This window comes from Mirounga angustirostris, unplaced genomic scaffold (assembly GCF_029215605.1).
Source record: "Mirounga angustirostris isolate CCGP_5_RB_7025 unplaced genomic scaffold, mMirAng1.0.hap1 SCAF_5, whole genome shotgun sequence".
In the NCBI taxonomy this organism is placed as follows: Eukaryota; Metazoa; Chordata; class Mammalia; order Carnivora; family Phocidae; genus Mirounga; species Mirounga angustirostris.
The window spans coordinates 11,278,170-11,300,802 of NW_026991713.1; the positions used below are offsets into that span (position 1 = coordinate 11,278,170).

Here is a 22,633-nt window from a genome sequence, read left to right on the forward strand (position 1 = left end):
CGCTCTTGTGCTCTCTCTCTCTTTCTCTCTCTCAAATAAATAAATAAAATCTTAAAAAACAAAAGAATATATAGAAGGCTCTTGGGATTGTGGAGTAAGCGGGGTAGAATTCATTATACACAGTTTAGCACCTCGCTGGAAAAATCCAAAATGCTGACCCAAATCACAGAGTGACAATGAGAGGGAGAGTGGATGTGGTGCAGAGGACAACAGCCTATGAGGGAAGTGCCATTACCCCCTTGGAGGAAATGGGGGCTCTAGAAGGCTCCCCTCACATGTAGCTCAGTGTCTCAGCTCCATGCAGCTGCCTCAGGAGGGGGACTCACTCAAGGGGTCCTCGAAGGGTTTAGCAGGGTGACGATGGTCAGGACAGCCTGGAGGGGGAGCAGGAAGACCAGGCAGAGGCACTCTGACTCACCGAGGCCTGAGGTGCCTGAGACAGCTGTGCATGATGTCCTCAAAAAAGAAAAGCAGGTAAAAAGAACGAGGGAGAGGCAGAGAGGCCTCAACCATAATACCAGGAATGATTCCCAAGGAAAGAAAATTCCAGGCAACTTGCACTGTTTCACTCCAGAATCGGAACTAAAAAGTTCTTAGCAATTTGATGAGTGTGCATGTGTTCACTGCCCTGCACGCGGCTGGCAGCCACACGAAGTCACAGGGCAGCTGAGAGAAGTGCTTGGTGAAGGAGCGGTTCGTGATGGGAACCCCAAGCACAGGCACCTTCGCCCAGGGCCTGCTCTTCCCTCTCAGCGCCAGCCACCCTGGGGGGGGGGGGGGAGTCAGCAGGAGTGACCTCGGGGGTGCATCTGGCCATGATGTCATCACCGTGATGGTGTTAAGCCAAATCTGTCCAGATAAATTTCTTCTCTTTCATCCATTCGACAATCACTGTTGAGCACCTACTGTGCCCCGGGCCCCTACATCTTTCCCCTCTTGTACTCCTCAGGACAACCCCAGAGGCGGGTTCTGCTGGCCGATCTTCAAAGATGAGCGAAGAGGCTCAGGGTGAGGCGACGCGCCATGCCAGGAAGACGGTGCGGATTTCAGCCTGGTTTTCTGACCGCCCAGCAAGAGGGACCTCCCTGGGAAGCGTGCGGCGAGGGGCGCAGCCTTCCTGAGCGACAGGCAAGGTCCTCGAGGCCCGCTTTTGTTGGGGGGGGGAGGGGGGTGGTCACACGTTCTCCATTGTACAAGCGAGGAAGTGGGCTCAGCGGAAAGGAGGACTTCACATTCCGGAGAGCAATCCTCGCCCGGGGCAAAGTTTACTTGCTCTCCCTCTTGTTCACAGACATCACTATAAACACGGTCCTATTTTAGATCTTACAGCGCATAATATCGTTGCGCTTTAAAAAATCGGACTTCCCTGCGGGATGCGGGGCAAGAACCGGATTTCTTGATGCACCACGCGGCCTTGCTCCCGGGTGCCCGCGAACTTGAGCCACAAGACTCTCTGCGAAGCGTAACCTGCTCACAGCTCCGCGTCGGCAACTGCGACCTCGTTACTGCGCAGGCGCAGCTGCAAACTCCCGCGCGCTCGACCGGCCCCTCGTGGGCGAACTCACTTCCGAAAGGGCGGGGGGGAGCGGCGAATCCCCCTTCCACCCGCAGATGGTCCAAGCCAACTTCTGGCCAATCAGAAAGCTTCTCTTATCACTGCTTCTGGCTACGGAGACTGGAGCTTCAGTACCGCAAACTTTCCGGCGGCCCGGGGGCGGGAATAGTAATGATTGACGTCTGACATAACCACTCGTCAAGCGCGATGAGCTTGAAACACAAATACCACTAAGAACTGTCCGTCAAGGGAGGCCTGTTAGCCCCGCCCCCTCCTCCCACTGGCCTCCGAGAGCCTTCGGGGCGGGAGCTTTTGGTGGCAGCCAATCGCGGGTCAGCGGGGAGGAGGAGGAGGCGGGGCAGGCGGGCGGTGGGTGAGCGGGAGCGCCTCTGGCACTGTGTTTGGGTTGGGGCCGCAGGCTTGCAGGGTCACACTTCTCGGTCCCCACTGCCGAGGCTGGGCTGGGAACGGGAGCCGCGTCGCCTCGCTCGCACCTCCAAGGCCGTCTTCTGAGGTCTTGAGCCGAGCCCCATCTGGCGCTCCTCCGCGCCCCCGCCCCAGTCCTAGCGCCCGATAGCCGCCCCCGGCCCAGCCCAGCAGGTCCGGGCCCCATTGTCCCTGTCCCCACCGCGGCCACAGGCCCCTTGAGCCTCTCCTCTCCCCACTTCCCTTCCCAGGCAAGCCCCCCAACGCCTCTAGCAGCCGCTCTTCCCCTGTCTCGTCCGCGGAGGTGGTTGGTTACCATGGTGAAGCTGGCGGCCAAATGCATCCTGGCAGGTGAGTTTGAAATTTACAGTCTCCGGAGTCCAGAGACTTCGTAAGTTATTGAGAGCTTTTGTTCTCCTAAATTGCCTACCCTCTTTCCCTTTTTTGTCTCTTCCAAAAGCGAGTTAATGTAATTACTGATAGAGTAAACTCCATTAGGGTGGGAGAATTATCTTCCAGAGCACATTTGTAGCTCCAGCTGACTTCCCCAATCCCTGCCATACTCTGAGACCACCTTCACCAGTGTTTGAGCTGTGTTCAGGAGGAATAGACTCGTTAAAAAAAAAAAAAAAGTCAGGCTAAACACACCATAAGTGTTTCATCTAAACTATGTGCTGTATCCCAAAGTCAGGTATCACTGACTTTGGAAGTCTTTACTTGTGGGATTTTTTTTTCCTGATCCCATCCTCTCTGATAACAGGGATTGGAGACAGTAATGTACAATTGACCAGAGTTTGCAACAGGCCCATGTGTGTTGTCTTTAAGAGCCAGAGTTATTGTGCCGCCTCTCAGGAGGACACGAATATTGAATCCCCCAAAGGCAGGAATCTTCGTTTTGTTGACTTCTATATCTCAAGCATCCTGAACAGTATCTGGAACCCAAGAGGTACTCAGTAACTATGTGTGGCATGCATGACAATGTGACATTCACATTTGTGGTGTTCCCTTTGTCTGCACATTTAGGAAAATATTTGCCTGGGTTTTGACCTGGGGCCCCTGAACATAGATGTACTTTATTGAGTCCTTAGTGCATGTCAGGCATGGGCACTTCATTCAGTCCCCTCACCAGAGCACACTGGAATAGGGGCTGTATTGTTCTGCTCTTACTGAGGCACTGAGAGGTCAAGTCTCTTGCCCAAGGTCACCCCCCCCCCCCCGCCCCGCAGCGAAGGAAAGTCACAGGCAGGATTTCAGCCCCCAGACCTGCCCAACTCCAAAACTCTTCACTTGTGTTACCGTTGAACCCCGCCCTCTCTCCAGGGTTCCCTGACCAGCTCAGGAAAGAAATGGTAAGAAACTATATGGAGGAAAAAGAGATGCCTTTTGGGCTTCCTCTCTTCCAGACTGAAATTGATGCTATTTTTAATGGCTTTTCTAATTTGAAAATAAAAGGCCCACACAGAAAGATGACTGACAATAGTAACTCAGATCATACTGGAGCAAAAAAAAAAAAAAAAAAAAAAAGATCAGTGGTTCTCAGGAGAGGTCTCCAGTTTCCAGAGCCCAGGGGAGGTAGTATTATGTAACAAAAGTAATTCAGCTGTTCCTCTGATCGGCTCTGTCATCTTGGACACAGCACTTCTCTGAGCCTCAGTTTCCTTGCAGATAAGGTGAGAACATTTTTTATTTTCTGAAGTTGTACATTTTCTTATGTGCGCTCCTCTCTCTAACTGTTCTTTCTCTTATTCTCTTATTCTTTCTCTTATCTCTTTCTCTCATCTCTTAATTCAGCTTCCATCATGGGACTCACTTACTGAGCACCTTCTGTTTGCCAACACTGCACAGGAACCCTCAACACAGGTATCTCAGTGAATCCTCACGAGAACCCTGTGGGATCGGTATTGCTGTCATCCTCATTTACAGCTGGGGCACCAGAGGCCCAGAGAGGTTAAGACACTAGCCCTGGGTCGCACAGCTGGATGCAGCAGAGCTGGCATCCAGACCCGGGTGGTCTGATTACCAGGGCTTTGTTTTTAGCCCCCCAGCTCTTCTGTCCTCCAGCCTCAAGTCTAGACTCTTTGCCCCTCTTTATGCGCACTCCCTCGGGCACTGTTTCACCTGATTTCAGCCACTGCCTGAGTAAGTGATTCTTGAACTCCAGTCTAGTCCTCAACTGCAGCCTCCTTTCAGGGCCTTGAGGGCATTTCCTCTTGGTAGTTTCCAGAAACCAAAAAGACCTCAGCACAATGAATCAGGTCCCCACCCCCTCACCACCACCCACCAAATTCTCGTTCTGCACACCGCCCCCACCGCATACACTCCCCTCACTGGGTTTATTTTTCCTTTCTCTTCCCAGGCCTACTGTTTAAATTGAGTTTATCTGTCTTTTTCTCTCCTATAACTGGTCATTGAGGGGCCTGATATTCAGTTCAAGTGCTCATTCATTCAACAGATATTAACTGAGCACCTGCTCTGTGTGAGTCACCGTGCAAGGTATAACGGGAATGCAGGGATGAACCAGGCCAGCCCCTACACTCGTGGCAGTGCTGAGATTTGGGGAGAATAATTTATAATGGAACAAACACGAATAGAATGCCCTTTGTGTGCCAGATACCAGAGAAATGCCTCAGGGCATGGCTGCTAATTGTTTTGGCTCAGACGAGGAGATGAGGAGGGACTACACCCTTGGCATTTATCTGTTTTATTTACTTAAAAATCACTTAAATATAACTTCAAAAATATCAGGTACTGCACATATTAGCTCATTAAATCCTCCTAACAATTCTGCGAGACAGGTGCTATTCTTCCCTTTATGCAGAAGTGGTAACTGAGGCCCCGAGGGAGATCGCTGACCCAAGGTCCCATAGCTAGTAAGTGGCAGAGCTGGGGTGTGCCCTAAGTACCACAGTTTACTCCCCCGTGATGGAAGTGGGGATGATAATAGTGCCTTGCCAGAAGGTGGCTCCGACATCAAGTCTAATGCTACCAGCAGTGAGCCTCACAGGTAAAAGCAAGAGGGAGGGATGGCCTTCAGAGGCAGTGGGGGAAGGACACGGAGCCTTGCCGGGCAGAGAATCTGGACTTGGGCGGGGAGACCTAGAAGGAAGTTACCTTTGAGGGATTCTCAAAGGGCAAGAGAGTAGGAGTGTAGGGTCCAGATTCGGTGTAAGGGATAGTCAGAGAGCTAATTGGAGGTGGATTCAGGGTTGACGGTAGAGAGGGGTACGCAGTAGAAGGCATCTTCTTCATGAGAGCGTGACAGGATCAAACTCGATCTTGGAAAGGTCCATCTATTGGTGCCGACAGGGAGGTTAGAACAAAGAGAAAAATGAAAAGCAGAGAGGGGCAGGTGGGGAGTCCTTCAGGCAAGACCCGGTCAAGAAAACAGAAAATAACATTAGGCATTTTATTCCACGGAATTGGTTAAACGGTTCCATTTCTCCAAATGGAGGAGAATGGAAAAGCAAGAAGAAAACATTGAGATGACACGGAAGTGGTAGATAGAGGTTGGGTTATCAGAGGCTTGAGCAAGAAGCCCACAGAACTGGGATCCAGATTCCTGAGGAGGGGGCACAGCTCTGCTGGGATGGGACCTCAAGAATTCAGTCGCCCACCATGTGATGCCATGGATCACTAGGCCCCATTCCCCACTGGCAGGGAGCTGGGCCCCGTGTTCAGGCAAGACATGACCAAATCCATTCCGGACCATGCTGCGGGTCTGGGTTTTGAGACCACTCTTGCTACCAATGCAACAGAAGTCAGGGTGCAGGCAAAAAAGCAGAACCTGCATTAGGTACTACACCGGTGAGAATTCATGCAGGATGTCCATCAAACAGGTACTGGAGGCCTGGAAGGATGAAGGGACATCAGAAGCTCAGGAGGGCCCTGGGGAGCGGAGATGTAGATCTCTGAGAAGGGGGCACTGCCCCACGATGCTGGCATCTCTGAGAGGGAATAATAAGGCTGGTCTGGGAATACAAAACAAACAAACAAACTGGAGAGAAGTTACTACCTCCTGCTGGGATGAAGGCCATTGCCAGGGTGCTGCTAAGGGACGCAGCAGGCAGGTGGGAAAGGGGCAAGCCCATCCCCCCTCTCCCAGCTGCCAGTCTTTTTCTAGAACTCGCACTGGCAGAGCCGGACAGGAAGCCCCTGGCAAAGGAGATGCATGTTTGCAGAGTTCCTGCTCCCGCATCCCAAGGCAGGGCACAGAGCCCAGGTTGAGGTCTGAGGTAACTCGTGCAGTATCAGCAGTGACAACAAAGGCCATGCGGGCTTGAGACTCAGCAAAGGACATCAGGAGTGGGGAGGAGAGCGCAGGGCGTGGGAGGGGTGGGGACATGCGGTCTGAGGTGACTGGGTACAGCTGGGAAGTGTGGGCAAATGGAGACGGGAGCAGAACCAGTGAGATGTGTGAGCAAGAGCACTTGGGACCTGGGGGTGCGACATGAGCCTGGCTGTCAACAAACAGATTGGGTGAAGGTCCAACATTCTAGTGGAACCATCCACACATTGTTGGAGATACAGACAAAGCATGGGAGAGAGATCCTGACCCAAGAGGTGACAGGGGACAGAGAGTAAACGGGACAGCAACTGGGAGCAGAGGGCCAAGGAGAGACCCACAGGAGTGCCCACATTTCAGAGGTGGGAGAACCAGACCAGCGCCAGGACACCAGGGCCACGGAGCCAGGGGGCTCGGGAAAGAGGGGGCTGCTTTGGGCTGACTCATCCTTCAGAGATGTCAAGGAGCGAGAGAACTAAGAAAAGCCATCGGACTTGGCAATTAGGAGGTCACAGGTGACCTTGCATCGTGCCTTTGCCCATGTCACCGTCTCTGTCCAGCAGTGCCCCTCCCTGCCATCACCCCAGGCTCAGCCTCGCCCCGGGGGAGTCTGCTCGCTGATGAAACTGCGCCTTCGTTTCTTTCCTCGATGCGCCCTCAGACACTTTGGTTCTCAGCTTGTGCTATTTGCCTTTGCACTTTGTCATCGTGTTGCTCTGCAAATGTGTTTATCAGCATTTCCCTTCCCTGTGCTGGATCCCTCCTCAGCCGGCACGCGAGGCTTTCCGTAAGTGTGGGTGACTCTGACTGACAGTCGGAAGAAAGATTTATGAAATTAACTAGAACAAATAAATCCGTGGGGAATTTCACGAGCAGGAAGAGACAATTTCCAACTGGATTCAGAAGCAAAATTGGAGTCCGGAGGGTGGATGCAGTCAGAGCGCAAGAAGGAGAGTGATACGCTCTGTTTGTTTGGAGATGGATGGGTACCCGGCCACAGTCCAGCCCGCGGTCGCCCCTGATGGCAGGCGAGGCTGCGGTGATGGGGGCCTGGAGGGGCAGTGTTAGAGATGGGTCAGGTGTGTCCCCGAGCTCTAGGAGAGGAGTGGGGTCTGGTGGGAAGAGTGAGATGTTGGAAGTCTGGGCCAGTTACCCAGCTTTCTCTGAGCCTCGGACTCTTCATCTGCCAAATGAGGTTAATGATGGTGACGGTAGGGGGTAGGGGCTGGGAAGGAGGGAATCTCATGCGTGATTCCCTTCTAAGTCGTGGCAGTAAATAGAAAAGCATGACTGAATAGCTCACTCAGTCCCGGAGGAGTTCACAGGAAATGAAATGTCACAAGTAGTCAAGTAATTGTCTCACAAGAGAAAATTATAGGTGGGAAAAGTCAAAACTGAAAAGTGAACAGAGCAGCAGGCTGTGGAGAAGTCAAATGAAGAGGCACGTGGGGGCCGACCGTAAGCAGTGAAGGTGAGGTGATCACACCGAAGGATTCAAGTCAGCGAGCGCAGTGGCGGTTTTGCTGAGGGGCCAGGGGGTGAGAGAGCAGGAAACAGGTTGAAGGAGCGTCCATGTCAGACCCATGGCCCAGAAGATCTTGCAAATGAGAACAGCGTGGAGTCATAGGAAGCTGAGCAGAGCCATCTGTGGGGAAGGGGAGGGGTGGTGCACACAGAGGGATTAGGGGTGGGCATGGAGAGCCTTCAGCATCCTTGGGGGCAGGGAGGACCTCCAGATTAAATCGCTCCCGACAGTCTTGCGAAAGGTCCAGATCTCAGACCGAAACTATGCCATAAACCTTTAGTTTGGAGATACCAATTTATGGGGCTGTGGACTCATGAAGGAAGGCCGGGGAGATAAACCCCCGTAGGTATAAGGTGAGCTGGAGGAAACGGTGGCCGTTGCGGATAGACGTGGAGAGGCCCCTGGAAAGATGGATCCGCAGTGGTCTCAGGCATAGGGAAGGCGGGGGCAGACGTATCACTTGGAAATGGATTTCAGGTTGATGAATTTAGCACCTGATCTCTTGCTTCCTGTAAATACAGAAGCCCTCCCAACTTCCATCCCACCCTGTCCTAAAAGAAGCATGCAGGGACCCAAGTATGGAAGCTCTAAACTCGAATTGGTTGTTAGGCAGGTGAGCCCCGTAAGACTGAGCCGGGTCACACCCCTTTACCTTCAAGACTTCAAAGTAAATTCAAGTTTGAAAGTGAGAGTTTTTCCCCATGGGGTGTGTTCAGTGGCAGATGTTAGTTCTGTTTCTAGTGCTCGAAAGCCCCCCTTAAGCTCTGTTACCTTCTGGGTCAGTTCTTTTGGATGAAAGGATTACCCTTGAAGAAACGCAACTGGGCTTTGAAGATTGCTCTCCTGGACCCGTGGCCCCACCAGCCACCTCACAAGTCCCCAGGAGAATCAAGTACATTTTCTCTGAAAAGTCATTGAAGTTTCTGGTTTCTAACTAGTGTTGTGGAGTGCGAGATTCTCCAGTCAGAGCAGGATGGCAATGATGATTTTCTTCTCTGACCTCACAGGAGATCCAGCAGTGGGCAAGACCGCCCTGGCGCAGATCTTCCGCAGCGACGGGGCCCATTTCCAGAAGAACTACACCCTGGTGAGATGTGGGAGTCATGGGCTGGCCCAGGCTTAAAGAGCAGCGGTCATCCCCTAACCCTAGGGGAGTGACTTTCCAGAATTCCTTAAGAAGCCCTAAGAGAGCATGGCCACGTGAAGAGCATTTTTCCACAAGCCACAGGGCACGAGGCTGTCTGTGGAACAGACCAGCTGGTGGTCGGCTTGGTCCCCATGTACCGCTCCTGGTGGGCAGGAAGTTGGACGAGGCTGGTCGGTCCTGTCTGACTTCTGCACCAACAAATCCAGAACATAGTGCTTGTACCTTCCGGGCATCGGGTGTTCATCGTGTCCTGCAACACATCTCTTGGGACCCTCTGACGTGCAAACTCTCGGTTTTCCCCCGCAGACGACAGGGGTGGACTTGGTGGTGAAGACGGTGCCAGTTTCTGACACGGGGGACAGTGTGGTAAGTGGTACCCTTGACCCCGGAGAGCTCAGTGCTCCTCCAGCTGGGCCCGGAGTCTCCGTGGTCAGTGTCATCCTCCCTAAGAGGGAAGCGGTGCAAGGACTTGGCCTAGGCTTTTCTGAGCACTTGGGAAGCGTCGCTGACCCAGGCCGAAGAAGAGGGAGTAGGAAGACGGGGATAGGGGCCCTGCGCTCACAGAACTAGCATAGTATCAGGGTTCTTAACCCGGGTCCCTTTTTTGGAATCCATAACTCTGGAAATTGAATTGCAAGGCATTACGTTTGTAGTACTGTCCTGGAGAGAAGGCTGAAGAATCACCACCTTCTTAAAGAGGTCTATGAGAAAACACAACTTTTAAGTACTCCCCGATGCAGGCAGAAATGAGCACAGATTACAGCACTGACCTTCAGACTGCGGGTGCCGGGGTCAGAAGCCAGCCGGGGGGCATCCAGTGCCCAGGGGAGCCGAAGGGGGAGACTTCCCAGAGCAGCAACATCGGGGAGGGGCCCTCGCGTGGGCTGGCCGAGGTTGGGTCGAGGGGCAGGAAGGGTCACCCTCCACCATCGGGGAAGGATGGCAGGCTGTCCTACTTTAAATGCCTTCTCCAGGCCTACTCAGTGACCTGCTTTAAAAAGAATGGTTTTAAGATTTGAAAATCAATTTGGTTAGCAAAGTGCAGAATGACCTTTTGGAAACCAGAGCACTTGTCAGCCTGTTTAGCATCCTGTTCGGCCAGGTGGGAAGTCAGCTTGTTCCTGGTATTTTTGCACTCGGGGTTAGGAGAGGTGAGCTGCCACACAGAAAGTGCTAGTTGGTGTGGGAAACCGTTGCGCTGCCTGTCTCTGGCTCTCGAGATCGTTCCTTTCCCACATCATCTTCCGCGAGCCTTGGGGAAGAGAGAGAGGCTCTGTGGTAATGGGCGTATCTCACCCCTAAGGTCTGCGGGGAGCCGAGTGTCACCTCGGGGACTCACGGCCAGCGATTTCCCTACATGTAGACTTTCTCGGGACATGCCTTTCTGGTTCTAGGAACTCTTCATTTTTGACTCTGCCGGCAAGGAGCTGTTTTCTGAAATGCTGGATAAACTGGCAAGTAGCGTGCGATCTTTTTCCTAACCACCACCACCACCACCTTCCACCACAAAGTTTCCCCCTTCCATGCTCTCCCAGAAATGTCACTGCAGTCTGGCTGCCAAGAGAAGCTACCATGGCTGAATTATTTCAGGGGCAGTCCTCCCAGCCTTGAGACTCACGGCCCCTTGGCCAGGAGGACTGGCTCGTGCACGTGATTCCCCTCCCCCCAGCTCCGGAATGGCCAGGTTCCAAATGTGCCCGAGCTGTGTGACTCAGTCCCTGCAGCGCTCTGGGCCCCCCTTCTTTCACCAGCTCCCTCCCGTTGGTGCACAGTCAGCACTCCCCAACCTCCTAGGATGGAAGCAAACATTTCCTTCCCCTCTAGGGGGCACCCTGGAGGCCCCATAGCAAGGCTCACCTTCCCCTCCCACCTCCTGGGCCCAGCCTGGGGTTTGCTCTGGGACCTGCGCGTGCGGCCACCAGGGGCTTCTCTGGCCCACCCAGCCATCCTCACAGGATCCAGCTCAATGTACCTTCCAAGGTAACAGTTCCACTAATCTGGGCCAGTGAGCTAATTAGAAGGTTTGAGCTCTCCAGAGCCCTCCCCTGCCTTTCCAAGAATGGCTACATTTTAATAGAAACTGTTTTCTGCCCCTTTTTTGTTGTCTAAGAGAAATAGATGTAATGACGGTCATTTCTCATGGGCTTGGCTTCACGCATCCGTCTGTGATGCTTACAACGTGCCCGCTGTGTGCATGGCCTCCCACTGGGCAAGGCCCTACTGGGCAGAAGGGTGTGTCTGGGCAAGCCAGAGCAGTACCGATCAGCCCAGCCCCTGCTTCCAGCCAGCCCTGACGCTGGGTGCCTGCTCTGGCTCCAGCTTGATCCCAGGCCTCTCCTGGGTGCCCTCACTGAGGCCTAGAGGGAGGAGGTGTCCCCTGCATGCACAAAGGAGAGGTCATTGTGGTTCTAGCAAGAGTTCTTGAGTTAGTCTGCAGAGTGAAGCTGTGTGTGTGGGGGGGTGTTCATCAGTTCGGTCAAAGTGGCAGCATAGCCTTGGGGTACAGTGAGCCCTCCAGAGCCAATCCTAGACCAGCCTTCCAAGGACAACTGGAGGGAAAAGGATTCCTCCCCACACCCTGGGAGGTTACTGACACCAGAAATAAACCAGGCTGTAATTGTGCAGGTTGGGGGTCCCCAGAGACTGGGGCATGGCAAGAGCCTCCGACAAGCATCACAGCCTCTGAGCAGGGCCGTCCTGTGGCCTTGTGCCATGTAGCAGGATGTCCCAGGACTCTGAGCAGCCCCTGAAGGCCACAGCCTCTGAGAGCAGAGCCCTGCTTCTTAATTGGGACAGCGAGCCCTGTCCAGTTGTCAGTCTGGTTTGGATTAGGGCTGATACACTGCAGGAGAAGCAGAAAGTGCTCTTTGCATTTTGAAAAGCCAGCCCTTATTAAGGAGATGCCAGCAAACAAGCTTCCAGGGGCTGGCTAATGGAAGAAAGGATGCTTTTTTAGGCCTGCAAAGCAGAAAAACGAAATAACTGGCATAAGAGTGGGCCCTCGAGAGGAATGCAACAGAGAATGAATGAATGAAACCAGTGGTAGGCAAAAGCATTTCTGGGTAGAAAAAGCCTCAGTCCTACCCGTTTTTAAAGCATGTCTGATCTGGGCAAGTCAGTTTCCCTCTCCGAGCTCAGTAGGGATATTGAGACCAGCCCTGCAAACTTGGGAGGTTTCTCAGCCACACACAGCACGCTGCCCAACCAGCAGCCTGGTGCAGAGGTGAGCCCCCGCCCTCGCCTTCAGCCCAGCCCTCCCGTTGGTGCCTGTGGGTGAACTGCTTTCTCCTATGGGTGGGCCCAGGTTCCCGACTCCCATCCCCATTATAGTTTTTCATCCCACCGCGCCCCCCCATCGCTTCCCTCAGAAGGCCAGCCTAGAAATCGCTTTCACTGTTACTGATGTGCTCGTCCTGTCCCCCTGGCACAGTGGGAGAGTCCCAACGTCTTGTGTCTCGTCTATGACGTGACCAACGAGCAGTCCTTCACCAACTGTAGCAAGTGGCTGGAGAAGGCTCGGTCACAGATTCCAGGCACCTCCCTCCCAGGTAGGAGCTGCCGTCGGCTGTGGGACTTCCAGCACCTCTGCCCTCGAGTTCACGAGCTCAAGGTCATTGCAGAGGTGGCTACGGGTAGAAAAGAGGGTGCGGTGTCCCCGGCTTAGAGTATTGTGGCCTGCATTGTACAGTGACTCTGCCTCTTAGCAGCCCCGGAAACCTCAGTGAGTTACCGCACACACCTCTGTGAGTCTGTAAAATGGGCACGATGACGCCCGGCCCCCCCCCCACCCCGCTGCAGGGTTGTGGAGAGGAGACTCAAGAATAATATGGGGAAGGTGCTGTGATATGAATGAGTTTTTATTTCTGAAAGCTAGCCCCGGGGATGAATTCCTCATTTTCTCCTGTATGTGGGGCGCAAGTAAACATTCAAGTCCTATTGTCACTTCTGAATGCTTTAAATCAGTTTATTTTTCATCCCTATGTGAGATCAACAAATTCCCCTCATTAGAGACCAGGGAAAGCGATCTCCAGAGACGAGCTCAGAAATTAGCTGCAGCTGATGCAGCTGGGAACGGCTCTAAATTACCTCTGAGTCCCTGACTCTGAGCCCAGTCCTTAGATTAGTATTAATGACCATTTTTAACGTTTGCTCCATGTGCTAGGAATTACCACAAATGCTCACATAAATTTGGCCCTCGCCTTGCAGCCTGAAGGAGACAGGGCGGACAGATCCGCGTGAAATCTGGAAAAAGGGCCAAGCAAAAGCTGCATGTGAAAAGCAAAGCCCGCTGGGGTGGGGGTAGGGGGGGCAGCCCTGGAGCCTCTCCCTCTCTCTCCCCCCGCCCCCCCGTGCTCAGCACCTCGAATCGGGCGGCTTCTCCCCGACAACGTTTTATACCCCTCAAAATTAGCGTGCTTGCCCTTTCATCTCTCCAGCGATCCTCCCAAGCCGCCACAGTTAAATGTGATGCTCTGGTTGTTTCTTTTGAGTAGGTGTGCTAGTGGGGAACAAGGCAGACCTGGCCAGCAGACGAGCGGTGGATTCAGCTCAGGCCCGGGCATGGGCCCTGGGCCAAGGCCTGGAATGTTTTGAAACGTCCGTGGTAAGTGGCTCTGCTCACTCCGGAGCCAAGTCTGGAGTGGGCCTCTGCTGGAAGTGGTCTTTCACAGGACCTCACGGGCATCAAGTTGTTCTCCCACCATATGCAGAGTCTCATTTGGAACTGACGTGCACATTCTTAGTCCAAGACGCTTCTCACTATAGCAGAGTCACTCATGTACTTACAGTAAAGCAGATCAGCCGGCCAGCGCCGACATAGTTGTATCTCAGTTAATGAGAAATACAAGTGCATCGGGTTCGACTTTAGCGACCCTTGGCATTCGCATGAGATAGGGTGGGTTACAGTGCTGTTGGAGCGTATCTCACGGGTCCCCCAGTCAGTACCATGACCCTGGGCGCTGGTCCCATAATTCCCATCTCCGTGTTGAGAAGGTGAAGGGACTTGCCCAGGGTCACATGACTAGTGAAGAGTCGAGCCAGGAGTATGATCCCTGGCTCCCTGTCCCACCTTGCCACAGCCCGAGGGTGATGCCAGGCCACAAAGTACCCTCCTTAGAGTCAGCAGGAGCTCTTGGGAAAGGGGACAGCCAGTGGGATTTGCTATTGCCACCCTGAGTGTGCTGTCTCCCGATTCTGGCTCTGCGGCGCTGGGGGACCCCCTTTCTCTGCGCGAGACCTTTTAGGTCCCAGCCTCCCCACAGCCGGCTGCAGGCGTGCGACCCCATCTGCACGCTCGGATCAGACTTTCCAGAAGGGAGTAAAGGGACAAGCCGCCCCCTGCAGGAGCGACCCAGAAGCATCCATTGCAGCCCCAGGGGCCAACGTCCTGGCTGCAGTGCCCCTCCCCAGGGTTGCTGGGGAGACTTGCCAGCCTGAAACACCCATGGTTGTCGCTTGGACCTCACTCCTGGCCTTGTGCCCCGCCCCGCCCCCGGGCCTGATTCTTTGACCCTCCAACAGAGTCAGTGGGCTAGTTAAGAAATAGCCTGGAGGTGGTTTTCTACTCAAGCTGCAGACATTTCCGTTGTTGCATTTACAAAACTTGGCAAATGTTGCTGTTCGATTGCTGTGTGGATGTGAACTTTTTAAATCCCCCGTAGTGGCGTGTTTTCTTGAGACAGTAAAGCGGGTAAAGGCCAACACTCTGGCGGCTGAGGGTGAGGCGCAGAACTAGTTGTGGGACCCTCGGCGTGTTCATCAACATGCTGGTGCCTCAGCCGCCTCGCCTGTAAAATGGGAATGAGAAAATATATTCCTCATCGAGTGGTAAATGTGAGAATTCAGTCAGAGGGTAAATGGGAAAACATCAGCACAAAGTCTGGTACACAGTAAACAATAAATGTTTGCTTTTGACGGATGACCATTCCCCCAGCAATTTTCTTTATACTATTGTTACTTCAGTGTTTTGTATTCATAGATTATACAAAGATAGATGTCCCTCTTGCCTCCACCCGATGATCACAAATGCTAAACTAATGAAGTTCACAGCGAAGTTCACGGTTACGGGACAGACGGCTTCTCATCTCGTAACGTGGCGCGCCTTTGAGCCAAGCATATGCTGTGCTACCCACATCAAGCCATATTTTACTACTCCCTCTGCCTCCATTCACATTTGTGAAATTGCCTCCCCACCCCAGTATCCCATGGTCCCCAGAACTTTTGATAGAGCTCAAAAATTAACTCCCACCCCCAACACATTAGTCATCACAGGCCCCTCGGCTGCGCGCTTCAATTCTGTGTAGGTGTTTGTTGCTACGCTGGTAAATTACGCTGGAGGAGGCTGCAGTTAAGCACTCAGTATTAACTGTGTAAGTTAACTAGTCCCCCAAGTTGATGCTAACAGAAGCACCACTGGCAGCTCGGTTAAGAAAGCTGTAATTAAAAAGGAAATATAACCCAACGCTGCCCGAGACGCAGCCAAGCCTTGACACCCAGTGCCCGGCTCCGCCCTCCTGAGTTCGCGGCGGCCACGGTCCTGCGGACCAGGAGGGGCCCATGTGGTCGTCTGACCTTCTCTCTTCGCTCTTCATTCCATCTCCAGAACTCCCTCGTCTTAAAACTGGAACTTGGCACCCTTCGATGCACCTTCACCCGTGTCCCCCACCACCCCTGGCAACCACCAGTCTGCTTTGTGTTTCTAGGATTAGGGCATTTTTAGATTCCACGTGTAAGTGAGAAGATGCGGTATATTTCTTTCTCTGTCTGCCTTGTCTCACCAAGCATAACGCCCTCAGGCGTCATCCACATTGTCACAAATAGCAGGATGCCCCCCTTTTCGTGGCTGAATACTATTCCATCATGGCCATATGCATACCAACCACAATGTCTTTAATTCATCTGTTGACGGACACTTTGGTTGTTTCTATGTCTTGGCTATTATGAATAATGCTGCAGTGAATGTAGGGGTGTGGGTATCTCTTCAAGGTAGTGATTTCGTTTCCTTTGGCTATTTACCCAGATGTGGAATTGCTAGATTATATCGTAGCTCTATTTTTAACATTGTGAGGCACCTCCATACAGTTTTCCACAGCGGCTGCACCGGCTTGCGTTCCCACCAGCAGTGCACAAAGGTTCCTTTTTCCACACATCCTCACCGACATTTGTTATCTCTTGTCCTTGGGGTAATAGACATCCTAACAGGTGTGAGGTGATAGTTCATTGTGGTTTTGATTTGCATTTCCCTGCTGATGAGTGGTGTCAAGCACCTTTTCATGGGCCTGGTGGCCGCCTGAATATCCTTTTTGGAAAAATGTCTACTCGCTCCTCTGCCCATTTTTTAAATCGGATTATCGATGTTTTTGCTGTGGAGTTACCCAAGTTCCTTACATATTCTGGATATTAACCCCTTCTCAGATGTGTGGTTTGCAGATATTTTCTCCCATTCCATAGGTTGCCTTTTCATTTTGTTGATGGTTTCTTTCGCTGTGCAGAAGCCTTTTAGTCTGATGTAGTCCCATTTACTGATTTTTGCTTCTGTTGCTTGTGCTTTGGTGTTATAGCCATAAAATCATGGCCAAGTTCCATGTCCAAGAGCTTTTTCCCAATGTTTTCTTCTAGGAGTTTTATGGTTTCAGGTCTTAAGTTCAAATCTTGAATCCATTCTGAGTTAATTTTTATGAATGGTATAAAATAGGGGTCCAGTTTCATTCTCGTGCATATGAATATCCGGTTTTCCCAACATCATTTATTAAAGAGGTTAGCTTTTCTCCATTGAGTATTCTTGGCTCCGTTGTCAAATACTAGTTGCCCATGTAGGCAGGGGTTTATTTCTAGGATCTCGATTCTGTTCCATTGGCTTTTGTGTCTGTTTTTATACCAGGACCATTCTGTTTTGATGACTATGACTTTATAATATAGTTTGAAATCAGGACGTGTGATGCTTCCAACTTTGTTCTTCTTTCTCAGGATTGCTTTGGCTATTTGGCATTTTTTGTAGATCCTCTTGGACTTTTTTAAAGATTTTATTTATTTATTTGAGAGAGAGAGAGAGAGCGTGAGTGGGGGGAGGAGCAATGGAAGAGGGAGAGAGAGCATCCCAAGCAGACTCCACACTGAGCGCAGAGCCCAATGTGGGGGCTCGATCCCTGAGATCATGACCTGAGCCGAAATCAGGAGTCAGACATTTAACTGACTGAGCCACCCAGGCGCCCCCCCCCCCCTTTCTTGGACTTTCTAATACCCCTTGATATTTGACATGTTCAGACCAAAAAATTAAAAAACATTTTTGAAGCATGTTAAAAAAAAGTTTATTACTGTGGGACAGTATTAAACACAAGCAAGTTCAAGAAGGATCTGTGGGGGGGACTCCTCTGGCAGCCGGGTGAGGGAAGGGAGCTGACCTTTTTTGAGCGCCTACTGTGTGCTGGCTGTCTGCAGACATTATCTGCCGAAGCTTCTAGCAGCCCTACAAGACGGCCAGTGCTATCGCTGTCCAGATGATGAGCAGACTCAGAAAGGGTGTGTGGCTCTCTCTGGTCGCTCAGCCCGTGAGCAGCCAAGCCAGGAACAGAAAGCCGGTCTAAGCTTGAGAACCTTCTAGAGGGAGCTCTGGCCTCCCACGGAACCTACTTTGGGACTCTCAGGGGCAGAATTCTAGGCCAGATTGAGCGCTAGTCTGGGAGCCTGTTCTAAGGATCTTTTCACACAAAGCAAACGTACTCTGTAGTGTGTCAGTGAGATTGTGATTAGTCATTTAGCAAAAGGATTCCTGTCATCGGCAAATTCTCGTAATGCATTCAGAAAATGGTCTGGTTTACATCTGCTACTTCAGGAGTGCTCCGTGGCATATATAAAGGCTCATCTCCGCTGAATTCTTTACTTTTCGTGTTGTGTTCTCCCCAGATCTTGCTTTCAGGAGCTTTCAAATTCATTTGGAAATCCTTGTGTGTGTCCTCTGCAGGCCTCATTCTCTGTCTACTCATCACTTAACTATGCTTTCAACTGGTGTAACATTCTTTTTTAGAGAGGGAGGAGGGGAAGGGGCAGAAGGAGAGGGAGAGAGAGAATCTTAAGCAGGCTCCACGCCCAGCACAGAGCCCGACACAGGGCTCGATCCCACAACACTGAGATCATGACCTGAGCGGAAATCAAGAGATGCCCAACCGACTGAGCCCCCCAGGCACCCCCAGTGTAACGTTTTACCATTGACATTGGCGTTGCCTGGGACATTATGTTCTGTACCACCAAACGTGCCTTGCGGATGTGACCGAGTTAGTTCTCTTCTGTCCGACTGGGGAGCTGATGGTCCTCGGCAGTCGTGCACTTAGTGCGGGTGCTCGTCTCACTACAAACTGTCCCCTCATTCCTCAGCAGCGCCACCTCTGTTTCTGCTCTTGGCTAACTTGTCCCGTTTCCTCTTGGGATTTCCCTTGTGAGAAAGTCCAGGTAACGTTCTCCATGAGAACCGGTTTCCATTGTGTGTTTCTGTCTCCCTGGCTGGCAGGGTGGAAAGGCTGCTCTTCTCCAGTTGGGGAACTCAAATCCTAGGCTGGGCTCCGCGCACCCCAGCTGAGCCACTGCACCCCTGGGCCGCAGGCTGCTCGCCTGCAGAGCGAGAGCACCGAGCTCGATGACTTCAGGACATTCTGCAGTTTGGAAATCCTTCCCTTTCGTTGGGGCATATCATTGCCTCTTGTCAAGGCTGCCCTTTTGCCAGCTCCCAAGGATCGTCTGAAGACGGCTTCTTGTGCGTGCGTAGCTTGAGCCTCTGTGCTCAAAGTAGCGGGTTCTTTCTTCTGCCAACTTACTTCGTAAAAAAAAAAAAAAAAAAAAAAACGGAGAGTGAGAGAACACTAGCTGAGCTGAGAGGCTACCATTTTCCTTCCCCTAGAGCTTGGCCATGCTCACCCTGGGGGGCCGGTTCGTCCCACCCCGTAGAGAACATCTAGGGCCAGTTCCAGAACTTGGCTAATCTCTCAGAGAACAGGAAGTCCTTTGGGCACCTTTAGTCACAAAACACTCATCTCAGTTATGAAGATGCACCGTGCTGGGTGCCTGAAAACTCCTCACCACTTCCAGTCAGTGCCCCCTCCCACACCTGCTGTGGGAAGCGGGGCCAGGCCGGCGGTCCTTGGTCCTGCGCCTGCCCCTCCCCACCCAGCCCGCCCCCTGCGGGAGAGGGAGCTCAGTGGGGAGCTCAGGCAGCTGGGCTGGGACCCGCCGCAGCCCCTCTGGACTTGCCGGGAGTCTCAGGCTGGCGCCCTGGGAGCGCTTCCGTGATGCCCTCTCCCTGGCCCATTGGCAGAACCTCCCCCTGCAGCTCATAGGTCAGTCCTCCTCACCTGTCCTGCAGCCTTGGTTCCTGGCCCTCGGTTCTGGCCGGGGCCCATCCCCCTTCCTGGAGCCCGCCCCTGCAGAGTCCCTTTAGGGCAGCTCCAGGCTGGCTCTCCTGGCTCAGTCGTCAACACCGCCAGCCCCGGGCCACCCTCGATGTTCCCCAGGCCTGGTTCCAGCCCTGGCCTGAGCCCCTGAGCCTCGGGCTTTCCCTTGGAGCCTCTCACTGAGTTCGAGGTGAGCGAGAGCCTCCCCAGACGGGGGTCTGTGCCACGGCTCTGCCCGACTCCAGGTCAGGGTGGGCCCGTCCCATCTGGCCCTCCCCCCGGAGTGGGGCGGGGGGCGTCCTTGCCATCTGTTATTTTGCATTGGCCTTCGAGGGCCCCAGTGAAAACCAAGCGAGAAGAGTCTCACCGTAACATCCCGTCACACGTGGGGCGAGCGTGGCTGAGAGCCCAGGCTCTGTAGAAACACCCAGGTGCAGACCCAGCTCCACCACTGACGGGCCAGTTACTTAACCTGTGCGTGTCTCAGTTTCCCTCTTGTACCGAGGGCGCGGTAGTAGCCAGCCGCGCTGGTGTGCGGGCCAGAGGAGGCCAAGCGTGTGTGGCCCCCGACGTGAGGGGAGCGTGAGTCCTGATGAGGCAGTAACACGGGCTGCTTCACCTTGCCTCTACAGAAGGAGATGGAAAACTACGAAGCCCCCTTCCACTGCCTGGCCAAGCAGTTTCACCACCTGTACCGGGAGAAGGTGGAGGTTTTCCAGGCGCTGCTGTGAGGGCCGGGGGCGGGCAGTGCCCCACGACGGCACAGCGCCACTGGGGAGCTGGCGGGGACTCGGGCTCCTCGGGGAGACGACTTCCAATGTATCCTGACAGCTTTAAATAAAATGAGAAGATGTAGGAGCCGCCACTCCTTCCGTTCTTGGCCGGGGCGGCCCTGGTTCCGTCTTGCCCCTTGGCTGCCAGTTCCAGGGCGGCGCTCAGAGCCTTGGTGGCCTGGCACCTGCGGGGGCCGCCACCTGTCAGAGTGGGTGGTCCTGCCGGCCCCGAAGGGCCTGCCCCGACAGCACGGCCCACGGTGGGATGCTCGGCTCGGAACTGGCCCCACAGCTGAGGAGCCCACAGCTCTGCCTCCTCCTGACGGATTCGGGTTTGCTGCCTGTTCTGCCGTCCCCTGCGGTGGCCACGGTCACTGACCAAACGGTGCCCTCTGCCGGCCCCCTCGGGGCCTCCTCCGGAGTACGGCGCCCAGCCCCTCCCAGCTGCCAGGAACCCTGAGTGCCCAGGGAGCCGAGAACCAGGCCACTTTCCTTTAATGACCCGCCTCTCAGAGCCGGGCGACAGCCGTAATTCTTAGCGCTAAGCTTGACTCTTTTCCATCCCGTGGCTGCTGCCAGATTAATCTTCCTAAAACCTCACTTTCATCGTTTCGCTCCCCTGATGAAAGACCACAGAGGTTTCTCAGTGCCTTTTACATCAGGGCTGTGCGCCATGGTCTGGCACGGAAGGCCCGCCAGTCACCATTGCTGGGGGCCTCGGCTTCTTTCAGCCCCGGTGCCCCCGAGGGCTTCCCCCTCGCCCACTGTCAGGCATCCCCCCCTCCTGCTTCGTGGGGGCGGGGGGCTTCATGCAGCACGTCAGCTTCTGGGGTGGACAGACCTGGGTCTGTCCCGATGCCAGTGATGATGATGACAATTACTCTGGGTGGTTAATGACCTGCCGTGTCTCCACCTGAACTAAGCACATGACCTGTATGGGCTGACTCAAGCCTTACAACGTAGTCTTACCATCCGCTTCTACAAACGAGGGACCGGAGTCCGAGAATCCAGTAACTGAGCTAAGGGGGCGCAGAGCAGGATCACGGACACCAGAGCCCTGTGCACAGCCGCTGCCCCTTCGCGCCCCCCACCCCCGAGCTCGGCCTGGCCTGGAGCAGGTGGAGGTCTTTCCATCTGCGAAGGGTGATGGCTAGGCTGCCCCTTGAGGCCATCATGAGAAGTCAGCTAACGGGTGAAAGGCATCGGTGGGGGCACATGGCATCACCCCGTCAGGCCCTGTCCAGCCCCTTCCTCTTCTGGTCCTTTCTCTACGTGAGCTCACAGTAGCCAGCAGGCTTCCTGCTGAGTCACCCTTTCGGACGGTGGTTCCCGAGGACCTACAGTGTGTCAGGCTTCTCTCTAGGCGCCAGCGGTGCTGATCTCGTGTCACGTGGCCCACACGGGAAACCTACAAAAAACAACCAAGGAGCCACGGAGGGGGCATTTCCAGCTGCCCCAGAATTGGTTACTGGGACCCGCTGCTGTGGACAAAGAGATGCTAAGAGCTCCCAGAAGGCTGGGGCCAGACACCTTCCCTGGGGCAGGATTGGCCCTGCTGCCAGGAACCAGCCCCGGGGCCCCTGTGCTCCTCGCCACTGCCCCCTCCCCGTTTGTGTAAGAAAGCTGAGCGGTCGAGAGGAGGGAGTGCGGGGAGATGGGCTGTTGGTGAGTGGGTGCCCCCCCAGCTCCTGCCCCAGCCCCAGAGAATGCTCCTGAAGCCGAGGGCACTGCCAACAAGAGGCTGGCGTCTCCCTCCCCCTCTGGGTGCCCGCTGAGTGCAGGAGCCTCATGCCGGCTGCAGGCGCGGGGTGCTGAGGGTGCCCTGGGGGGAGCTCGGCACGCATGCCCCGGAGTTGTGCCTGCTCCAGGGGGACCTGGTGGGGAGAAGCCTGTGTCACCGGCAGGAAGAGCAGGTGCCCCCAACTCTGTTGTGCAAGACCCCCAGAGGGCTCATATAAGGATTCACATAGAGCAGAGTCAGTGGGCCCCCCAGACGGATCGTGGGCAAAGGGAGCTGCTTCCCACCTGGAAAAGGTTGGGGCCTATTCTGCTGGCAGTGCTGAAGTGGGGGGGTATGCCTGCCACCTCCTGAGGAGGTGCCCGCCACGAAGGAGTCTCTGCCCCAAAACGACCAGACACCCATCTCCACAGAGACAGCGGCAGATAGAAGCAGACCCAGAGAGGCGTGCGAGGGAAACGGAAGTAGCTCACCTCTGACCCCTCTGCTCCGAGGCACCCCAGAGAGAGGAGAAGACAAAGCCCTTGCTTCCCATTCCTGCCCCTTCTGTAGAGGAGCTCTGAGCCAGGATGGGGTTTTGAACTGGCCTGGTCTGAGTTCTAATGAGCGAGAGCACCTGCACTGTGTGGGATCTCGCTGTCATGAAGACCCAGGGGGAAGTGGGGGTCAACGGAGCGGGACAGAATAAAGCAATTAGGGAAAGTAAGGTGGTTGAGATTCTCCAATAAACGTACTATGATCAAATAAATGATTGAGATCATTTCAGACCCTGCTAAGAGCTATGCAGATAATAAAGTGGAGCTGTGAT

The 22,633-nt window shown here is 53.9% G+C and overlaps 1 protein-coding gene across 3 annotated transcripts; it reads left to right on the top strand.

The window, feature by feature from the left end:
* Nucleotides 1-1,905: 1,905 nt before the first annotated feature.
* IFT27 (intraflagellar transport 27) lies at nt 1,906-22,568 on the top strand. Of its 3 annotated transcripts, none has more exons than XM_064590634.1 (8): nt 1,906-1,924; nt 2,233-2,332; nt 8,796-8,875; nt 9,242-9,301; nt 10,330-10,389; nt 12,366-12,483; nt 13,429-13,538; nt 19,947-22,568. In XM_064590634.1, exons 2-8 carry the CDS (start codon nt 2,299-2,301, stop codon nt 20,043-20,045), a joined length of 561 nt encoding a protein of 186 aa, XP_064446704.1. In that variant the 5' UTR covers nt 1,906-1,924; nt 2,233-2,298; the 3' UTR covers nt 20,046-22,568. The 3 variants fall into 3 exon arrangements, with proteins under 3 accessions (XP_064446704.1, XP_064446703.1, XP_054362814.1); XM_064590633.1 differs by lacking the exon at nt 1,906-1,924 and adding an exon at nt 1,931-2,069; XM_054506839.2 differs by lacking the exon at nt 1,906-1,924 and having other exon boundaries at nt 1,931-2,332; nt 19,947-22,567.
* The last annotated feature ends 65 nt before the right edge of the window (nt 22,569-22,633 follow it).

What these genes read in the sequence shown, in the direction of transcription:
- IFT27 (XM_064590634.1), top strand. Translation starts at nt 2,299, where the DNA reads ATGGTGAAGCTGGCGGCCAAATGCATCCTGGCAG. An exon ending in CTGAAATGCTGGATAAACTG is followed by an intron (nt 10,390 to 12,365) that starts GCAAGTAGCGTG and finishes CCCCTGGCACAG; the next exon opens with TGGGAGAGTCCCAACGTCTT. An exon ending in AATGTTTTGAAACGTCCGTG is followed by an intron (nt 13,539 to 19,946) that starts GTAAGTGGCTCT and finishes TTGCCTCTACAG; the next exon opens with AAGGAGATGGAAAACTACGA.